The sequence below is a fragment of the Egretta garzetta genome, unplaced genomic scaffold, assembly GCF_000687185.1.
Source record: "Egretta garzetta isolate BGI_Z169 unplaced genomic scaffold, ASM68718v1 scaffold14, whole genome shotgun sequence".
In the NCBI taxonomy this organism is placed as follows: Eukaryota; Metazoa; Chordata; class Aves; order Pelecaniformes; family Ardeidae; genus Egretta; species Egretta garzetta.
The window spans coordinates 3,887,789-3,910,220 of NW_009259588.1; the positions used below are offsets into that span (position 1 = coordinate 3,887,789).

Sequence of the window (22,432 nt, forward strand, 5' to 3'; positions counted from 1 at the left end):
GAGACTGCAGCCATGCTCTTAGTGCGAATTTGGGTAACATACTGTAGCTGTAGGACATGCATATATGGAAAATAAACACGCCTTTATTACAAAGGGTATGGTTACCACGTCATGCATCGAAACTCCCAAGTCTCCTGCTCAAACAAGGGATGATCCTCTTTAACAAAGACAGTTTCTGAAAAAGGAGCACTGTGACTGGTCAAAGAGATACCCTTGTTGGCTTTTATCATTATTTTACCTCACATATCAAAGCCATTTTTTTTTTCAACCCAGTTCTACATTTCTCATTTTTGTAGTACCCCTAATTAGTTACAATCATACTACAACAGGTCTTACAGTCCGCGAAGTTGCCTCTTAATCACATTCCTTATGGAACAGTCCTAGGCCCGTGTATTTTACAATCTCACTTAAAACAGAATTAATTTGGTTGGAAGAAACAATTGGAAGGAAGATGCAAGCCAGGATGAGCCTAACAGTGAAACATCAAATATTTGTTTTAAAAAAGAGTAACCTATGGGAATAAAAACTTGTCTTTTCTATTAATTACAGTTATTAAGCACAGAATCTGCTGTAAAAATACCACACAGACTTTACTCCAAACTCTTCTTGTGGGTACATGACAAAATAAAAATGTAAGTAACAGTAATTTTATGAAAACATCCTCCAAACTTCAGAGAATCTATTACACCATTATTGCTGTATTCTTTAGAGTAAATAACTCCCTGTGTAGTAAGACACAAAATGGTGTTCCCAGCAGGAAAATATCACACTATTTCAAGGTAAATGTTTTTGTTGCTCTTTAGGATTCTAAAAAAAAAGAAAACCTGAACTTCTAGACATCACTATCATTAAACTTTTGCTATACTCTGCGTGTTTTCAGAAGACTTCTGCAAGCTAGAATTAACACAGATGAGGCTGGGTTGTTACAGTCGCACAGCCAGACACTAGTAATTTCCTTATCTATACAGACCTATAGGAAAGTGAAGGCTGTGAAGTGAACTCGACAAACGTTCATGTTGTTCATACAGATAGATGAGCCACTGCTAACTCGCTATGAAGTTTTTTCCTGAAGTGCCTGTAATAAAGCTCCACAAATAACAACCACGAGTCTAATTACCCCAACTTCAGCTACAGCTTTTAGTTCACCTTCCAGCACATGATGTTTCCCCCCAGCACTGTTACAGAAAGTTTATCAGTCACGCTTTACAAGGCATGGGACCACCAAAAGTAGAAAAAAGCATGCTCGTCTGGCAGCCACCATCCTGACGTACAAGCAACAGAATAACTAAGAGCCTACAGCCCAGAAAACCCTAATATCCTTGATGCGTTTGCCATGAAAGACTATGCCATAAAATGGTGACCAGTAATTTATAAAGTGGCAACAGATTGAATTATGCGAACTGTGGCAGTAAGAGGATCTCTCCATGAACTTACTGAAATCTGATTCAACAACCTCTAGAACAGTGAAGACAGGAGATTAAAAAGATGCAGATATTTGCAAGAGACCTTCCTTCCCTCTTTCCATTCCCCCTCCAGGAAAACTCAGTATATTTCCTTGCTAGAAAAAAGGGCAAAGAAGTGCTGTACAAGCCAAAATGGAAAGATTGCCCTCCTGAAACTACATTCAGCTTAGCTGGATTAATGTTACAGTAAAAAAAACAAATAAACAAAAAGCTATGCTGGAATGCCTAATGTCTCTCTCTCCCCAGCCAGTACCAAAGAAAAACATGCTTTTTAAATTCAGGTAGTTGAACACTAAATAGGCAAAATATCCTAATGAAGTTAATGGACCTGCAAGCGTTCAGCACTTTTGAAACCTCTCACCTACTAGGGTGAAGGCTAGACACAGCCCTGAACTTACTTTTGCACTGTCTCTGTTTGGTGAAAAAAAGCCATGTTTTAGTTTTTGGTGCCAATTCAATACTTTTCACAAACATTCCATTCATTTAAGACACACACACACACAAAAAAAAGGACACATTTGGTAAAGTGATTAGTTCAGACTGCAAGTGCAGATGAAAGACAGAGTAAAGAGAAGAGTCTAGAGACTGAGGTATAAAATTACAGATAAGTACCAAATACACTCAGCAATTTCTTAGCAGAAAACGTCATAAGGATTTTAAAACATGACATTTGCATTTGCAGTAGTTAGACTGACAGAACAGATGTACTAAAACCCATTAAAAAAAGCCTAAATCTGAACGACTCGTCACGGTTTGTTTGGGCCACGATTTGCACATCTGCAAAATGAGCTCAGCGATGTCTCTCTCTGAGAAACAAAAGTGCATTTTTAGAAAAAAAATGAAACACATTCATGCTGTATAAAAAAAGCGAGGGAGCTGTTATAGTCTACTTCATAATTACCTGCATTTTGAAAGGGAGTAGAAAAATGTATGTAAAAATAGTAAATGGTTATTTTAAAATTATTCTATTTGTTGCCTGCAAATTCTAGTTTCAGTAACTGGCACAGTAATGTGGTAAAGACAACACTACTGCCACAAGGCCTGGGACAGTTTCAAAACTGCAGGTTGTCTGGAATAGCTACAAATTTGATGATGACTCATTTAGCAGTTTGTCTTTCAATGTGGGCTTAATAATGCTCAGGAGCTTCCTGTATGGACATCTTTACAGAATTATTTTTCAGAATCTTCTTGATCATCCAAATAACAGTATTTAGAAACAAGCTTTTGGGAAGATATTTCCTCCTTGTTCATTATTCCAGTTAAAAATTAGCTATTAGAAAATAAAGAGAATTTTCAAACAGAACACTTCTGGATGGCAAGATACTCGCTTGCACAAGAAAAACAGATAGAGACCATGCTGAACAGCTGACTGCCCACAGAAGCTTTTATGGTATGTGTTATGATGCCCAGAACAAGAACAAGGTCACAACAGAAGAATTGAACCTGGGAAACAAATTACTGCTTGTGAAATTTCTCGGAAAGGCAAGAGCAGCCATACTGAACCAGACTAGACAAAATCATACTGAGAAAGTGGACTTTGAAAAGTTTCACTCAGAGATTCTGATATTGCTGTAAAAACTAAGACTAACATGGATATACAGCACGACTGGGAGGAGACAGTAGCTGAGCCCACTTTTCATAGAATCATAGAACCATTTAGGTTGGAAAACACCTTTAAGATCATCAAGCCCAACTGTTAACCTAACACTGCCATATCCCACAATTAAACCATGTTTTGCTCCAAGCCACCCTATTTTACCCTGAAGCAGACTGTCTGAACATCCAAGCAGATGCAGCCTGGCTGCCCCTGCAACAAGAGAGACAAAAGTCAGGACAGAGCAGAGGAAACAGAAGACAATCACTGCTGAACAAAAAAAAATGAAATACAGAATTAAGAGGTGGCCTAGGAAGCTGCTGAAGCTACCATTTGTTGGCTTAACTCCTTGGAAAGCAACGGGGAAGAAGGGAGCCTCCCTGACGCTAGCTGTCCCAGAGGACTATATAGCACCTTCTCTCAGTTTGGACAGTATCTCCAGTTTCTTCAGAAGTTCAGCAGTTGTCTGTGTTCGCTGAGCAACTAAGGTTCGAGCTTACACCTGAGAGATTGATCTCCTTCCCAGCTTGCAATTCATTTTCCACCACACCCATTTGCTTTTTGGTCCTTCACTTTCTTTTTCCAACTGCACGTGATTATGCATCTACGTGTGCTGAAAAACTGATACTTGATCACCGCTAAAAGTAACGGAGGCTTAGTACAGCCTTCCTAGTAGGTCTGATTTTAACAGAGAAGAGAGAAATTGTGTGAAAAAGAACAGAACTTTCTGCCTGACAGAGCTGCGGCTCTCCCCTCTGGCAGCCCAAGTTTGCTGGCTTTCAGACGATATTGGAAAGCTCGGATGTTTCCAGTATGAATTATGAGAATCTCAAGTGAACAGCAGCAGCCACCCACAATTAATATTATGCTTCTATCTCAGAACACAAACAAAAACAAACAGTGAAGCAAATCCGGCTTTTCCTCAGCATTATGCTATTTCCCAAAACAGAAAGGTATAGTGTTGCAGCCTCGCTCTACATCTCTCTACTTGTTTTTATTTGTCTACTTTTTGGTTTTACAATTCTCTTATCCAGAAGCAGTAAAAGGGAAATATTAATACAAACTTGGATGAACATGATAATCGCTTCACAAACCGGACAGGTAAGAGAATGCAGGATGGTCAACAACAGCAAACAAGAAATTTGGAAAACACATTACTAGTCTAAGGATTTTTTTAATGGGTATATATTCACATTGACGATTATTCAAGCAATTACAGAACATGACATTCAGATCTCGGGTTTCTTTAACTAAAATGTAGTCCAATTGTTTGCTTTTATCAGCAAAAGTAAATTTCAGGGGATTAAGTTTCAAAACTTCAAGATAATTAAAGCAGTCTTGCTCTTTTTGCAACTACAAACATCACCTTTCAGAAATGTAATTTATGCTGAATCTTGAAAGTTGAGATCACTTGAAAAACAACTCCCATTTTGATATAATGACACCGCAATTAGAAGATTTTCTGATGTAAGACTAAATTGGTCTCTGGATTAAATTTACTAAGCAGCAATTTCTAAAGCTCCTGTATTTAGTTGCAAACACATTTAAATTAATATCTCATCCAGGAATCAGTCTTGAGAATAGTCCCTCCAGACTACTGTATTAGTCCCTAAAGACTACAGACTAGGGCGCTAGTCCCTACAGACTATGTAAAAGTTAGAATCATGGAATCATTTAGGTTGGAAAGGACCTTTAAGATTATCAGGTCCAACCATTAACCTAACACTGGCAAGCCCACCACTAAACCATGTCCCTAAGCACTACATTTACCCGTCTTTTAAATACCCCCAGGGATGGGGACTCAACCACTTCCCTGGGCAGCCCGTTCCAAAGCTTGATGACCCTTTCAATGAAGAATGTTATCCCAATATCCAATCTGAACCTCCCTTGGCGCTTGTTACTTGGCAGAAGAGCCCACCTTCTAAATTAATCAGCACATCCTCATTTCCTTTATGCTGCTGCCCTCTAGAATAGTTTACAAATAAATCCTCAGTAAATATATATATACACATATCTGTAGATCAGCTACTGACCTATCAACAGCACAACAGTATCTTTCTAAATACTTGAATTTACTGAAATTTCAGTGCAAAAGAAGTGTAAAATATCAAAGAAGGGATTTCTATAAAAAGTATAAAACAAGACTTCTGTAGTTCAGTTTTTCAGCCTAACAGACTTCTGTTTCTGGCTTTATATTCTATACATTTTGCTATTGATCTTCATAATAAGCCAAGACTGTCACCTGGCTAGGGAAAGTGCTCTAAAAACCAACGCATACCAAAAAACTGCACTAGAACATCAGTATTATGTTTTAAAGTTAATTTCTAGGGTTCCTGCCTGAAGAAAGAGTCCTCAAAGAGAAGAAAAAAGTGGCACGTCTAACATCACGGTCTCAGAGGGTCTAGAATGCTCCATTCTTTTAAAAAGTGAGTTTCAACACAAAAAAGTAGTTGCTTTGGAGAACTCCAGCTCCTCTGCAAGGCATTCTGTGCTCAGCAGGATGTGAATAAATCCCCACTCTCAGAAGGGGATATGTCTGCAATCACTCCTGCTGCAATCACTCCTGGCTCTCCAGAGGAAGGAAAGGCTTTTGCTCTTTCTTCTGGGGGAAAAAAGTCCCAGAGTGTTTTGTTGGCCTGATTGAGAAAAAAAAAAAAAAAAGTGTCAGAAATCACTTGGTATCTTTGGGGTTCCAAAACCAAAAAGATGACATGGCTCATTCTTTTCCTTTTTCCCTTCATTTTTTACTTGCTGTACTTCATCTTTATTTGCTTAGATGTTTGAACTCAAGTTATCAAGCAATTAACTGATAACCATGTTAATTCCTTGATGTGTGGCTTCACTTCTTCAGCAGGTCAGCCTATACAATTATTGCTTTAATACAGTTTTAGGTGAAGGCATCAGAGCAGGTGTCACTTTTTAGAGACGGTGGTGCCATTTGGAATCTACTGATAAGACACTATACATTTTGCATAGGAAGCTTCTAGATCACTTTAAGGCCCTAAGAATAGAGAAAGGCGATATAAGGGGTTCTACTTTTGTTTCATTTTTCCTTTTTGATAAACGGAGGATGGAAATAATCCCTTTTGGCTATTATAGTAGTTCAAACACATATTTAATTTTAGCTATTCTGGCTCTAGGCTCTGGAGTTGTCTGCAGCAATGTTAAACCCTGGCAAACTTTGTGCTAGATCTTTATGGGAATATCTACATGGGAATGTAACAGCTGGCTGCCGCCATAAGAGGAGAGACTACAAATGAAGACACTATGCTCTTAAGTGCAAAAGAAAAAAAATGTATTAGTTTTACAGATGTGCACATGTTCAAATATCCAAAACATTTTCTCTGCCTTGCATAGCTTCCTCGTCCTACTGCCATATAGTACAAAGAATTTTCCATCTTAATATTTGGAGACTTTCTAACAGGAACTACCAGATAATTTGGTAGTTTCTTAATAAGCAGGATAAATAAAGTTTATTAGTATTTAAAATTAAGACATCAAACCAATTATTTTTTCCTTCTTAGGTTCACTACAAAAAAAGCCTGTGGAAAAAGACGTATGTCATGGATTACTGTATATTCAATGACCAGCTGTTTTAAATTTGGATATTAAGTAATCCACTCTTTTCTATGTTCAAGAGCTCAATGATTTAATAAATTCCCATATGCCCCAACATGTGCCAGCTATACTAGGTTATCGAAAATCCAGCTGCTGTTATGATAATAGCTGCCAATGCTAAAACTACTGAAGAGAATAATGAATCAGGTTCAAGTCAACCAAGATATAAACTGACACAGTTCCCACTTAAGATACAGGGGAATACAATATATCTCTTAATTAAAACTAACACTGACGTATAGTCACATGAAAATTAAGTGCCAAGAATCCATGTGCACTGTTTAGGGTGGAAAATTAACACCCAGTATGAAGACAAGCATCTCCATTTCCATCAGTTGTCCTAGATACATAGGAATGTCCCATAAACTATACATATACAGTTGGCAAAATAGATTCTATTGTGTCACAGATCACTTTTCTTTCTTACACATCATAATTCCCATGCAGCTCTGGCATGACATGTTTTACACAGCTAGACTGCTGGATTTTTTCAATGATCATGAAAAACTGATTATGAAAATTATTACGAAAATTTGATTCTTTTATGTGCAAGTATTTTAATGCAATTTAAGAGTCAAAAGTACAACTCCACTGCCCTTAATTCATTAAAACAAGCACACAAACAACAAAAACAGCAGATAAAGAGACAAAGCAGCCAAACAAGGTGACAGAAATAAATTCTTGTGACACCTATTTTTAGGACAAACTGTGCAGAAATATCCATCAAAATATGTCACTATTAAATTTTAAAAGCTAAGAAAATACTTCCTTGGATATTAAATTATTACTTGTAGTTACAAAAGCTTTGCAGGTGAACGTAACTTTCATCTTCAGGTCAGCATAAGTAAACACATTACAATGCACTCTTATTTCTCACAATTAGCTCTGTTGTTAAGGGAAATAATTTTGAAATTACCCTAGAAATCATCAGTCTGATAAGCAAGATTAGACTATTACCATATAGATGTAAATGTACACCAGCTATAGGACATAAAATACTTCTTAAAAAAAAAAAAAAGAAAACAAACAAAAACCCCAAACCCACCCATTCACATTTGCTGGAGCTGCATCTCCAATATACAAAGTATACAATGCTCAAAAGCCACATTAAAGAAGACTTCAATAGCTTTAACTTCAAGCAGTCTACATATAGTAGTTTAAGCATAAAAAAATAATTTAAGAATGTATTATTTGAAAAAGATTAGGAATATATTGACAAATTAAAAGCATGTCATGCAGAGATTCAAGATGCTTATAAAAGCTCAAGCAAAGGGGCAAACCACATCAAGGGGCTTACAGAAAACTCAAAGACTTTGAAAGCTTAAAGCAGCTCATTCTTTTTCATACCTTAATTATGAAGTTGCAAGTAATTGTATTTTCAGCCACATGTTCTTGACATTGCAAAAAAACCCAACACTGTTATTTTCTCAAATAGTAGTAGACTTACTTTTCTTTAAGGAAATCCACTACTTGTTTGAAGTCTGCCACGCAGTATTCTCTTTTCATGTCCATGAGCACGCTGTCAGAGGCTGACTGGACTGGTATGTGCAGAAAAGCATATACTCTAGGATGATTGAGAATCTTCGCCATTTCCTAAGAGTTATTCAAAAAGAAAAAAAGCTTTAACGCATTATGAAAACAATACACAAAATTCCTTTAAATTAATACATGGGGTAAGTATCTGTAGTAATACTTCTGAAACCCAAACAATACTAAGTTGCGGTGGCTCAGTTTGAAACCTTAAGGACAGGTAAAAATATTTGGGAGCAATTTTGTTTTTAAAGAAAGTAAGAAGAAAGCTATGGGATTGCATTTCCTTTGAGATAGGGATGACATTCCCCACATAGTATCGGTTATCCAATTAAGAGAAAATTTAGGAGGCAAAGTACTGTGAAAGTTGGTGCTTTCAGACAGTGGCTTTTTTCAGTTTCAGAAGATGACAAGGGCTAGCTGCTTTCTTGTCAGAGTCAAGTAAGTTCTGAGATACCAATATGAGAATGTGTCTAATTGGAGTATCCTTAAAGTCGGCCATTTGCTACTTAAGGTATACCTGGCTATTTGTAAACCTGTTCCAATACTGGTCTGAAATGTGTTCCCTGTATTATTTCAAAGATAAAGACTCCAGGAATTAAAAGTGTTTGGCCATAAAATGGATAGAATTAATCAGGGGGCAGCTAAAACCAGAGTGATAGCTTGAAGAGGGGCAGAAGATGTATAACATTTTGTACAAAGTCAGAAGGTCAGAAAGTAAAGGTAATAGCAAAATGCAAACAAACCCCCAAATCAAAGCCAAACCAAACCCCTGATTGAGGCTTGGCACAGTGATGGAACAACAGATGGGGAAGAGACTATGATGGTCACATGTCTTTCATTTTTATTATTTACACAATTAAGGACATACAGTCTGGCAAGAAAGTTCAAATATTTTTAAAAGTTGAGACAAAACAGCACCTAGATTGTGTGCAATATGGTGCAATATGGCCTGTTAATCTTTACCCTGCAAAAAATAAGGGAACTTGGACAAAGCAGCGTTATTACGCACCCAACCAGCTTTTCATTTAAGGTTTTCCCTTGCCCCCGTGCAGCGGGTATACAGCGCACGGGCTGCCCGCTCTCCCACCATGTATGAGCATCCTGCACGCTCCAGTCAGGCTCACGCCGACCATTTCTCCTGTTTTCTCTGACAGCATAGATACTCTGTCTGACAACACATACTGCTGCCAGATTTAGTTGTTAAGTTGCGACTATTTACAAACTCTTTCCAGATCATTAGTCAGCAATATTAGTCACGCATCTAGGTTTTCCCTCTGTATTTCTACAAACACATTGTTCAAAGAGAAGCTAAACGCCCTCGTGCCTTTTAACTTTCAGGTACTCGCCTTTTAAAAGCACTGATTTTTAGAGCATGAAGAAAAAAATGCTCTCAACACAGACCTTTCATCTGACAAACATATGTGTATAAAACCTGAACTCTCTCAAATCAGTTTTGAAAGCAGTTTTGAAAGTTTCTGCCTAAGATCCTATTACATAAATGTCCAAGAGAAGCGGTTCCATTCTTCAGTGGAATATCTACTCTCTCTCAGGTATGTAAACCAAGCATTACAGTAATAACTAGACTGCTAATGGAGGGCACACAGTTTGATGCACAGAAAGGCTGTGTGCATTGAACCTGGCGGTAGCCGGCTTCATGAATGGAAGAGTAAAGAAAAGGCCACTGTGCAGCCACACAAATGTTATGTGGCCAAGTCAAATGGAACCATTTGCCCATACCCTTAATAATTTTAGATGTTCAGCTAGAACATATTTTCAAAATGAAACAGCGTAGAACATGTTCTGTAAAATAGAGTACCAAAATGAGGAAAACTTTCCTTCTCTCTCAAGCTGTAAAAAATACCGTAAACATAGTTTATATGAAGCATACCAGTGGTCATTGTTGATATTTTTTTGCTTATCATTAATAAAATACGTTTCTTAAATATGAGAAATGGCAAAAGGGCTAGAACCTAAGCTATGTACCACAAGCCTATTATTCTGCTTATCTTTTAGTTCAAAGCACCTAATTCGATCTTCAAAAACAGATTTATGATACAAGAAACCAATAAAAGTCGAGCTCCATAACATCTTTCTGAATCTGCCAAGTTCTTAAAAATAACTTGCCCTACAACATAGAAAAAAATTAATTCTTTCTCAATCCTCTCAAATTTGGCATCTTCTGAATAACGGTCTCTTCAATATGTGACCACTTTGTGAATTCTTTTTCAAGGTAATAAGCTATTTATTAGAATTTCTAGCTACAAAAGTGTTATTTTATTCTAGCTTTTGTAAGGCTGAGAATCATTTGATAGGAAAAAACCAGATTTCTATCCCAAACAAACACAGGGAATATTATGTTTAAAAATTTAACTTCACATTCATAATAAACAACACTTACATTTTTAAGGGTTGCTTTTTAACCTTAAAATAGGGATTGATTCTTTCCATGATAGAAGCTTTTAAATTGTGTACAACACTACCCACACGTTGCAGGCCGGCAGGAACTAATAAAAAAAAAAAGCATAACTACCTTGTATTTACCTGTGTGAAAGACACCACACATAGTAAAGAATGAGAAGCTACTTTGTTTTACCACAAAGCTTTGGTTTTTAAAGTCACAAGTGAGGAAATTCTCCAATTATGTGAAAATGTTAGTTTCATTCGTCTTCCTCTCTTTTTTGCCTTAAAAAAAGAAAATTTTGCTGCAAAGTATGAAAAGTAAAAAACAAGTCCGAAAATCTAAAAAGTGTTTTCCTATCCAGATGATCTCAAAAAAGCACCCACTCAACCCCAAACCTACCAGTTGCTTATCTTAGGGTAACGTGCAGAATCCCACCGGTCTCACATTTGATCTGCTTCAGCGTGCTGTGGCCAAGAGGGAGCTCTTAACTACACTTTGTGTAAGAGGGACTACACCGACGGTGTTCAGCAGCCAGAGTTAAATGAGAATCTAGCCAGAGCTCCTTCTTCTAGTTATCCCCCATTTAAAAAAAAAGAAAACACACGGCTTCTGCAATCACTGCTGTCAATACCTTTCAGGCTTAAGAACACAATTGTTGTCATTTAAAGTAATTTCCCTTGGTTCTGTACTAACAGGACACAAAATGCCTGGCATTAATTAACTGAACTTTTCAACTGTCACTGCAAGTCCCTGTATGCAGTAAGATTCATGAAAGTAAGCTCAAAAACATTATTGATAATTCCACTGCATCATTTTGTTTTAGGAAGATGCACATCAGTCCCTCTATATCAAAGAACATGCGTCCTTTAGAAAGTAAATTGCTTGTCACAGGTATCAGAAACGCACGTCCAACACACAGGTTACGTATCTGGAAGCCCTAACACAGCGTAGATACTGTGCTCACAGGTTTCAGGTACATTCTGGACACTCGAAGCTCCTTCTAAAGAAGAGGAGGTTGCGATCAACTCTTTCTACTGTGAAGCCCTTTCTTCTCTTACTTTCTGTATCTAAGGCTGCACAAAATATGCTGCCTGTGCTTTAAGCACTGAAGTCTATTGAGTATATTCCTCTATTTTCAGGCATCAATCTGAACCAAAGACCCTACTGATAAACTGATTTCCCACCAAGTACTTCGGGATCTATTGACTGTGTGAGTTTAGCAGAGCACAAATTATTAACACAAACCAAAGACAAGACAGAAATACCTGATGACCCACTGTTTCTTTGTCATTCACTTTTAAGCACCACTGGTGTTCTTAAATTTACCTTTTATAACCAGAAACTCGAAGTGAGCTGTTCAGAAGGAAACAGAATAATGAACTAACCAAAAGTTTTGGGTAATTACATTACAAATCTGGATAAATCAATCTTTCAAACTTTTTAAAGTGTTCAGATATAGATATCACATTCCAACCCAGAGCTTTCAGGTAAGATTATTCCAGTCTTACCTTTTATCCTCCCTACACCTAAAACTACACTGAAGTACTTTACCACATAGGTTTGATTAAAGTACAGCTACGCACTCAAGTCATACTTAGCCAATGCTGACAGATTTTCCCACACCACAGACTGCACACAGAATACTAGATTTCATCACTTAATAAAACTATTAGTTAATATCCCAGAGAGAACTTGAAGGACATCATGGCTAATGCATAATTGTACTTTTCAGTGTCTCAACATTCTCAGCTTAGCATCTGTTTCCTGTTGGTTTTTATCAATATATAGAATTTATTTATTTATTTTTTTACAGAGTGCTTTGCATTACTATATGTAACTACATATTTCAGTTAGAAGGAAAAATGCAATATAGAATTTTGTTTCCATCTGGAAACAATAAAGGAACAACTTTTTCAAATTATACAACTGTGAAAGAAAATTTCTGTCTTTAATCATGGCTGAAACAGCTGATTCCCTTTTCCCCCTATTCCCTGGAATCTAATAATATGTCTATGAACGAAGAGAAGCACTACATGAAAAAGACATTTCATGCAGGAACGAAAAGGTCAAAGAGTAGCACAATTTGTTTTAAGCTGACTTTACAAAAAATAAAAGTCATCCACACTTGGAATCTAACAATGCATGTGAAATAGCCTTTAGGATACTGATCACATTAGAAATAATTTTTTCCAGTTCTTAGCAGCTGGAGTACATCAGAACACAAGGCACATTGCCAGAAAGATTTTTATCTAGTCATTATATTTTATCCCAGCAATTACAATACACAAATTCAACCATCTAACCAGAAAAATCCTTCTGTTTGTAATGACACCACGCACCACCATAGAGAATCACAGAGACAATAAACATCAATATCTGTGCATCTTTATGTCAGTACCAGCAAGCTGTTCAGACAATGATTCTTTCGCCTAACCTAAAGTAGGCAAAAATCCAGTATTTGAATTCTGCCTCGTGTTTGACTCATGATGATCTGAATAACTTGCTTCCTAGCAAAAGGATTGTGTCCTCTGCCAGCAATGAAGCTCAAAGAAACCCTCATCCATATGGAAACATGACAAAATGGCACTCCCTCAAAATTTCTTCCCCTTGTGGCAGATGTTAGCTTGGGATATATCACGAGGGGTGTCTGCTGGCTGTTGTCTTTCAGAAGCCCCGTGGTGCCACCACCAGCACGGTCTGGATAAAAATCAAGTGGCTGTGGTCCATTTTATAAATTCCTCTGCTGTAGTACAGTTTGGGAACAGATGTGATGTAGTGATGCAGGCGTGGCAACGATGACACAGTATGATCGAGTCTGGAAAGCCCGTAACAGTTCTGTTAAAACTAATGAGCAGGGAACCTTCCCGCCCCCTCCCTACCCCTCATGAGTAATGGGGTTGTAAAAACCTAAGAACACATAGGATGTATAATTGCATGCCTCCCCAGGGACACTGGTTGGAAGGTAATTCCTCCCCCTCATCTGTATATGAAGTGGGGGAGATATAATGAAGCCGTACGATGGGCAAGCTTAGCAGCATCCCCTATCCCATGTAATATGATATGACTCATGCCCAGGTCTTTATCCTATCATTAGGATAAAGGGAGGTCATACTGGAGCAGCTAGAAGCCCACACAGTTCTGACCAATGTAATTTGAACCTTAAAATCAAATCTTTGGGTTGCCAGATGGAGGGCAAAACCTGGCTTATCATATGGGAAAAATGCTTTCTACATTACCAAACAAAAAAAATGGTATTAGCTCAGGCCACCCTTCGAAGTGCACATAAACCAGACTGCAAGCCCTGATTTGCTGATAGGAAAACGAGCCGATAGCCATATGCTCGGCCAGAGCTGTTCCCAGCTGTTCTCCAAGGTGTGGGATCTCTCTGTTGCTTCCAAACTCATAAACCAGACGAGCCTAGCTAGCTAAGCAATTTTTTCTCCCTTGTGGCTACATATTGAGCCTAATCCCTTAAAAACCAAACAAAGCCAAACGAAAACCATCTACATCCCTTCAAAAACTTGCCACATCTTCTTTTATTCAAAATGAGGACAGGCTAATAGGAGTAACAGGAGTTCTTGCAAAAAGAGTGACATCCAGATACTACAATACTGTATTTCGTAGTTTAAAGCTTGAGTTGAGGTTTGTTGCATCTCTTCCCATGAGTCAGTGCACAAACAAGGGAAGACCCAGCACCAAATACTGGCTACCTGATTTTTGCTTTTAAACACAGAAGTATCAAGAACTCTCCTATTCAGTACATATGTTTCTCTCCAAGATATGACTCTCAACCTGGATATATGCAGTATCCCCAAGAATAGAAAGAGCCTCTGCAGAGTACCATTTTTTGCATTTGTCTGGTAAAAACAGTAACTCCCAGTACAGATATCCTAACCTGGGTTGCAGAAATACTTCACGGTAAGAAAGTTGGTATCCCTATGATGGCCTGCTTCCAATACTACAGCAGGGCTGACTCTGCATTGGGTAAAATGCAAAGCATCAGCATCTACATGGGGTGGACGCTGAATGCTTACCCCTGCCTGGAGCCCCAGCACCCCACCTGCGTCCCTGCACACATGTCACCAAAGCACAGCTGATCCAGGGACACATTCAGCGCTGACAGCACCACACTGACGGGAAGTTGCCTGCTTGGAAACATGCAGTAGTAAATGGTTCAGTCCGTTCAAAGATGAAAACTGTTAATGTCACAGCCATCATTACAATCCTAAAGAGACTGCAGAGCTTCAGAGTGCTGTTTGTCCAGTTTCAATAAATAGACTCACTTTAAGGTAAAATGTACATTTAATTAACAGCTAGAGCGATGGCTTAATGACTTAAAGCCATCCAACCAAACAGCTAATGCTAATTCATTGCAAAATCACTAATTCTGATGTGCAAGAAAATACATACCTTTTCATTTTCCCCACGGTGCTCTCTAATTTCTCAACATTAAGCACTCCTCAAATGAATTTTCTTTTTTTTTTTCTGGAAGTAAATTCACACTCCTCTTTGCAGTATGTATTAGAAACACGTATTGGGAAGTTCCCTAAAAAGGTGATTTATTGCAACAGCACACTGCTGCTTTAAATAACACTCTGTCTCAATCATATTTTATGCTGATAAAACCTTGAAAATGAATTAAAGCATAGAGAAGCACAGGCTTACAACAGGCGAGTAGGACTGTCATGCTACCTTTTTGTCTTCAGAAACCTGATGAGTGAAACAGATTGCTAGTTTCATCCATACTACGCACTTGTTCACCACCTCAGAAACGAGAATCCCGTATGATATAAAAGAATTGATGGTCTCTGCTCAGAAGGAAGTCATGGAATGAATGGCACACCCTATCGGAGTTCAGCTACACCAGGACGGACCAGTGCCAGGAAGCCTCCCTGTTGTTTCCCTCTATTTCAAACAAGGAAGCACAATACCTAAAATAGCATCTCCTTTAGCAGCTTACAGTGGAAGGACAATAGTGGAAGGTTTTTATCAAAACCTGAACCTTTAGGCAAGTGCAATCGGTTCCTTTCTTTTGTAGAAATCCAATTCGCTGAGCTAAATTTCATAGCAAAACAGAATAAAAATATTCCAAAGCATAATGACAAGACTGGTATCACAGAATTTACGTTCTTCAGCAGCTCTTGCACATTTAACACAACTAAACTAATTGAATTCAAAGACTGGCTAGAAGAGCTTTTATGTCTTTTCCTCAATTCACAACGGTACAGAAACCCAAAGCCAGTATTATGTGCAGTTTTATTAAACTTCTAGAACACACTGTATTTCCCTTTTCTCATTTTTAAAGAACAATCACCTCAAAAAAAAAAAAAAATCAAACTTTTTTTAAACAACCGCCAAAGCCTTCAGTCTTACTGAAGGTTATGTAGATGATGTTGCAAAGCACAGTGAATGTGACAGCTCATCTATCAAAGAAAACAATGGGGTTTATGGATCTAAACAAAATAGCAGCTTTTGGAACAGCATGGAGAGTAGTTGGTAGAACTTTACTTATTATAATTTAAATAACTAGGAAAGTGAGATCTTATTTGTTTTTCAATGAAGGCAGAAATATTAAAAGAAGGTGGCACAGTTTGTTATGCAAGCTTTTTATTTGACAATAGCTTCTACCCCAATGCCTTAAAGCGCATGGCAACTACTGAAATTCCCACTTTATTTAGCAAAAATGGTTCCCATATATGTACTGCCCATTCTTTGGACAAACCACTCCATTAATGGTGATTTTTTATCTTCTGCTAGTAATCCACCACCAAAGAAAGCCACAGCTCCAAAGGTCTGCTGTGATGAGACAGTATTACAAGTAATTGACAGACAACCTGACACAACACAAGATTGAGAGTGGATCTGTCTGCATTTAAATACTCTTCATTCTTGTGATATCTAACAAGCAAGAGAAACATTCATATGAGCAAATCGTAATTAAGGTACAGTTAACACGCACAGCTTTAACTGGTCAAGCAATCTGCTACTTAACGTTAACCCCTTTTTGCAACACTGATTTTTATGCACATATTATTAAATACAGCAGAGCACTAGATGCATGCATAAAATATTCTGTCTTGATGGAGAACTGAATCTTGCATAAATAAAAGCAGTTCTTTGCTCTGTGTTTCTCAAAGCATTTTTTTCTACTAGTGTTACAAAGAACAGGAGCTTCATGCCCAGCACCACAAACACTCCCTTCTACATTAACTGGAAGCAAACCTTTCTTGGTTCATCAAAGCTTCCAATACAATAACATTGTTAAGGTTTTTAAGAACACCCAGGACTCACAAATACAACATAAAACCTTCAAGAAGAGTAAGATGAGCTCTTATTTTGATGTTTATTAAGCCAAATCATACTCCACCATCTGGCAGCAAACATGTCACCAGGCATTTACGGACATCAGGACCTGCTGAGTCTGAGATCTTAAAACTCTGGATTAGAGAAAGTGGTGTGACAAAATGTATCTCAAAGCACAGCAGAGATTCATCCCTTTCCTAACCCCATCATATCCAATATACATTCACTCTGGGGCGAGTTCACCACTGAAAAAGTTCCCACGACACTCTCTTGAGATGTAATTTCAATGAAATGTACTATATTTGGAAACCCCAAAGACAAAGAACACTTTAGTAGGAAGAACAGAAGAGAGAGTATTTTAGCACTAAAAAATTAAACATCTGGAATACACAGACTAAGCAAAGATGCATACGCAGCCTCCATAGAACAAATAAACCTTTACCATAAGACCAAAGGAAGCAGTAAGGATCCCTCTCCCCTGCCTTTCTTCCCAATTTTAGAACCCTAGATGCAACTGTTCCTCCTCTTCCCCCTGTTAGTATCTGAGATGCCTTTCAGTTTTACTGCTAGCAAGACTAACACAGTTTGCACAGAGACAACTATGTAATTACAGCAGGAGAAAGTTGCATGGTCCACCGACTACAAAACACTACAAAAATCACAGTAATAAGAGGTCAGGGGCTTAACTATTCATTTATTTAAATGTATGCCACAGTTTTCATTTTTTCTGGTCAAATCAACAGATTTTAATTGGCGCTTTCAAATGCAGCAGTCTATGAAAATCACAAAAATATTACTGGAAACAAAGCAAATACATGCCCTAAAGGCCTTTTAATTCCTGAAATCATGCTGTCCTTTTATTTGCCGTTGAAGAGCATGTGCATATTATTCCCTTTCTAAATGCATCTCAAATCAGCTTACGCTCTAGCTTATTCAAAACTTGAGCCTATGCACAATGCTCAAAAACGTTCGGTGCACTCAGAGGGAAAAAGAACAATATGGAAAAAAGAAAAGTAAATTAGTAATTTTACTGTAATACACATCTATGTGCTGTGTCAGGGCACGTTTGAGGAAGCCATCTGTAGGGTATCAGCTTCAATGAGGTTAAGGAACATAATCATCAAGCTGACATGAAAAATCAAAGCAAAAGAGCAAATGGATACTATTGCGACTCGTACGCTTGGCACACCTTATGCGCTTAAAGACACTGCCGCCATGCAGACTCCATCTCAGTGGTTGATGCATCACTCAGATGTCCTGAATTAATAACGGAGATAAAGCCCACAGATGGCATATGGTATGGTTTGAGACAGACTCATTTTGACAGGTGACAAAGACGACTACTCATCTAGTCATGTGAAATTAAGCGCTTACGGGAATGGCAGGTGTGAACTGCCTCCTTTATACAAATTTGGAAGCGTCCCATCACTCACAAAAAGTGCTGTACCCAACTCCCAGACAACCCTGGAAGTACAGTTAGTGTTAAATCTGCAAGGGAGGTGAGCTAAGGCTGAGGTGCAAGCCCCTGCCCTTTCACAGTCTGGATGATCTGCGCCCCCTTTCGATTTGGACAGAGCCCCAGATACTGAACAAGAAAAAGTTAAAAACCTAAGGAAAAGTGAAATATATTCAAGGCAAAAATTAGTCTCTAACGCTATGCTGCTAACATTAATTAATTTCAACCTGCTATGAGTTTGGCCTCATTTTTTGCTTTTTGGACTAGCACCCATTCACCACTGTATCTGCTGCTACTGTTTTAATGGGTTTTTCCCCAACCTTCCCTCTCCGTTGGTCACTGCAAGTGGATGTAAAACACTGTCTCACTGGAGCACTAGCCAACAACACTCGCAATATGATTGTAGAATAAAGGCCTGGAGGTTACTTCTAAAGCAGGGCATTTACCTTATGCACTTTTGGTACACATTGATACTTTGTGACCAAACATCTTTGCTGTCTTGTGATCTGTGCAGTTCTAACAGTAGCTCTGTACAAATACATATAGGCAAGAGTATACAAGGTAACTGTACACATGTGGATTCACTGCAGGTTTTGCTAGGACTATAAAATGGATCCTAATACTAACCTTTTCCTTCACCTTTAACGTTTTATAAAATAAAGAAGAAAAATAAATCTGAGCTAAAACATTTTTCCCCTGACCAAAGTTCATGTCCGTTTACTAAAATTTTCTGCCATGTAGATAAAATCCCAAGTTTTCCTCAATGCCGCTTGGCAACAACATACTAAGAGAGGACAGACATGGGACAAGGGTACATATCTCAAAATCTCGGTTTGAGACCACACTTCAAATAAGCAAGCTATGTGCTTCATGACGTATACATTCAAACAGACTGCTACGACGATGAGAGAGCACTTAGGAAAACGCAGTACTACCTCCATCAGTTGGCCAGATTTGCTCTGAGAGGAAAGCCAAGGATGTCTTCTGCAGCTATGCTGCGAACTCCAACTTCTCTCTCAGTCTTAGTACCACGATTAAGAGAAACAACGTTGGCCTCTCAGGCCCCTCAGTTTTTTTAAACAGCCCAAATAACCCTCTCAGTCATACTGCCAAACCTCATGCAGGAGCAGCCAGCGTTGGCCATGTTCACATTAGTGCACTGGTTGAAAGCTGCAGTGAAACTGTGAAGTGCAGTTTCCCAGGCTCGCGTCCCAGCCATAGGTTTGTTCAGTCTGCAGGGTGACTTTGGGGTGGGCAAACCAAATTCACTCCTGAGGAAATCAGAGCAGTGGCCATACTCCAGGTTCACAGCGAACATGCTCCAAGCCCTTGGTGGGAACAGAGGGATTGAAACCAGTGATCTGCCTCTGAAACAGCTTTGGACCACAGGTAGTGGGAAATCTTGGTTAAAGGCATTAGACTTATTTTGAAGTAAAGACTCCAAATGCAGATAATGTAGATATAGTGGCTTCACTACCAAATTCTGTGATTTCCTGATCTGCTAGTATTGCTTCTTACTACTAAGGTGAGTGCAGATATCATCTATGGCTGAAGGAAACAGCAGAAAAAAAATATAGTATTTTAGATTATACCCAGATTAATTGTGATAAAGGCTCTTTTCCTAATGACTTAGCTCAGTATGCAGCATATCAAAAATTGTTTAATATTTTGCACGACTACAAACCACTGCATGGTTCCAAATGATTCTTTCTTTACAAACAAGAAGGCCCAACTGAATGCAGAATTTATCATTTGAAAACATATGGTTGCTTCTCATCCCCAAACTGTTCACGCTACATCATCTGTAAGCACATAAGGCACTATTACCACCATATTTAATGAATAAAAAACTAAAAGTACTAAATTGTCAGACCGTACCACGCAAGTATAATGATGATTTTCATGAGATTAACAGCCTCCCCTGAAACGACAAACATATTTAAGGACAGAACGGCATTTACCTGACTAGTAGCTGAAGGTGCTGGGTACGCTCAATATTTTAAACTGACTCCCTACCTATAATAAACCTGAATTTGAATGACCGCTGGCCCAAGGCCCCGAATCTACCAAGCCTTGCAGCACAAGAGCCTCGAGGCCAATTACAAGCACCCACAGCCTTCCTTTGCCCCTTTCTCTGCTCTAGTCTTGCCACACCTGACCCAAGGGAAGCTCTTCTCCTCCTCCTCCTCCACTTGTGCTGGCCTCCAGCACCAGCAGAAGAGCAGAGCTGTCGGCTGGCACTTCTTAGACTGGTTCCCAGATACAGAGGCAGATGAAACACTCCTGAGAAGAATGACATTTTCTCTTCCTCCATTTTTATGTCCAGGGAACCTGTGAGTGCGGGCACTATATTAATGACTCAAAAGATGCATGGCCAAAGCCCAGCACAGTACAAAGGAAATGTTTCTGACAGCTTAAACAGACCTCTGGTCATAATACCATCCACCGTACACTTTCTAAGCAGACAGTATCTCAGAGTACATTTATGAAATAATTTTTCTGAGGAAAAAATAATAACCTGTAATCACTTTTTGGCACTTGCAAATAAATTTCAATCTATAAGCAGTTTATCAAAAACTGGGCTAAGTATCTTTCAATGAAGGAGAAAGCTATTCCACCTATATAGAGAAAATACACATAGTGTGAAAAAGTTGTATTATTTTACTCAGTGAATACAATCTGTTTTCCTGAGAACCACCAAGACACTAATTAATATGTAACCCTAGTACCTCATGTCTAACTCCATTTTAAAGATCCACCTGAGCAACACAAACAATGTAATCCGGGCATATTGCAAAGGACTGAGGTGTGGAGCAAGGGGAGAAAAACCCAGCACTCAAGATACCTCCCCTCTGTGGATGACTCCACATGCTGCTAGAACAGTATGTGCAACTTAGGCTTCAACTGTATATAAAGTGATGCATTTTAAAATTTTTAGTCCATTATTCAGTCATATTACCCACAGGTGCACTATTTCTCTCATTCATTAAGGACATTAGCATTGACATCGTGGTCTGAGGAATTCTTTGCTTCTACTGCAGCTGCACCATCTACAACTCACAGTATTAACTGGCACATCCCTGTTCTTTTTATTTTCAATCTCCTCCCGTTCAAGCTCAACATGACCCAGCAATGTGCACTCGCAGCCCAGAAGGCCAACCATATCCTGGGCTGCATCAAAAGAAGCGTGGCCAGCAGGGCGAGGGAGGTGATTCTGCCCCTCTGCTCCGCTCTGGTGAGACCCCACCTGGAGCCCTCAGTCCAGCTTTGGGACCCTCAACATTGGAAAGACATGAACCTCTTGGAGCAGGTCCAGAGGAAGGCCACGAAGATGACCAGAGGGCTGGAGCACCTCTCCTATGAGGACAGGCTGAGAGAGTTGGGCTTGTTCAGCCTGGAGAAGAGAAGGCTCTGGGGAGACCTTAGAGCAGCCTTCCAGTACCTGAAGGGGGGCTAACAAGACAGGTGGAGAGGGACTTTTGATAAGGGCATATAGTGATAGGACAAGGGGTGATGGCTTTAGACTGAAAGGGGGTAGATTTAGATTTGCTGTAAGGAAGAAATTCTTCACTGTGAGGGTGGTGAGGCACTGGAACAGATTTCCCAAAGAAGCTGTGGATGCCTCATTCCTGGAAGTGTTCAAGGCCAGGGTGGATGGGGCTTTGAGGAACCCGGTCTAGTGGAAGGTGTCCCTGCCCATGGCAGAGGGTTGGAACTAGATGATCTTTAAGGTTGCTTCCAACCCAAACCATTCTATGATTCTATGAGTGTTACTGAAAAAAACAAATGCATTTATATAAAATTTGTTATTAGGTCTGGAGGTTACAAGAACATGACAGACATAAAACTGGCCAAATCTTTTACCTCCAGGTAAGCTCCAATAAACATGGCAAAAACTGTAAATGAATCAAAATCATTGCTTTTGGGCTGATTCTCTAGGGAAGCTCTGTCCAGATCTTAAAATTAATTTATGCTTTTTGATGACTGCTGTTGCTCTATGCCAATTATCAGACATGTGTTCATTACTAAAGTGAAATAAACCCTTGCCTAGCAGTTCCATATGT

The 22,432-nt window shown here is 38.9% G+C and overlaps 1 protein-coding gene across 1 annotated transcript in view; it reads right to left on the bottom strand.

Moving 5' to 3' along the window:
* CDKAL1 (CDK5 regulatory subunit associated protein 1 like 1) overlaps positions 1-22,432 on the bottom strand; it is a 418,320-nt gene that overhangs the window by 133,927 nt on the left and 261,961 nt on the right. The window contains exon 11 of the mRNA XM_009637900.2: positions 8,123-8,268. Coding sequence (XP_009636195.2) covers positions 8,123-8,268 — 146 coding nt within the window. The remainder of the gene's footprint in view (positions 1-8,122; positions 8,269-22,432) is intronic.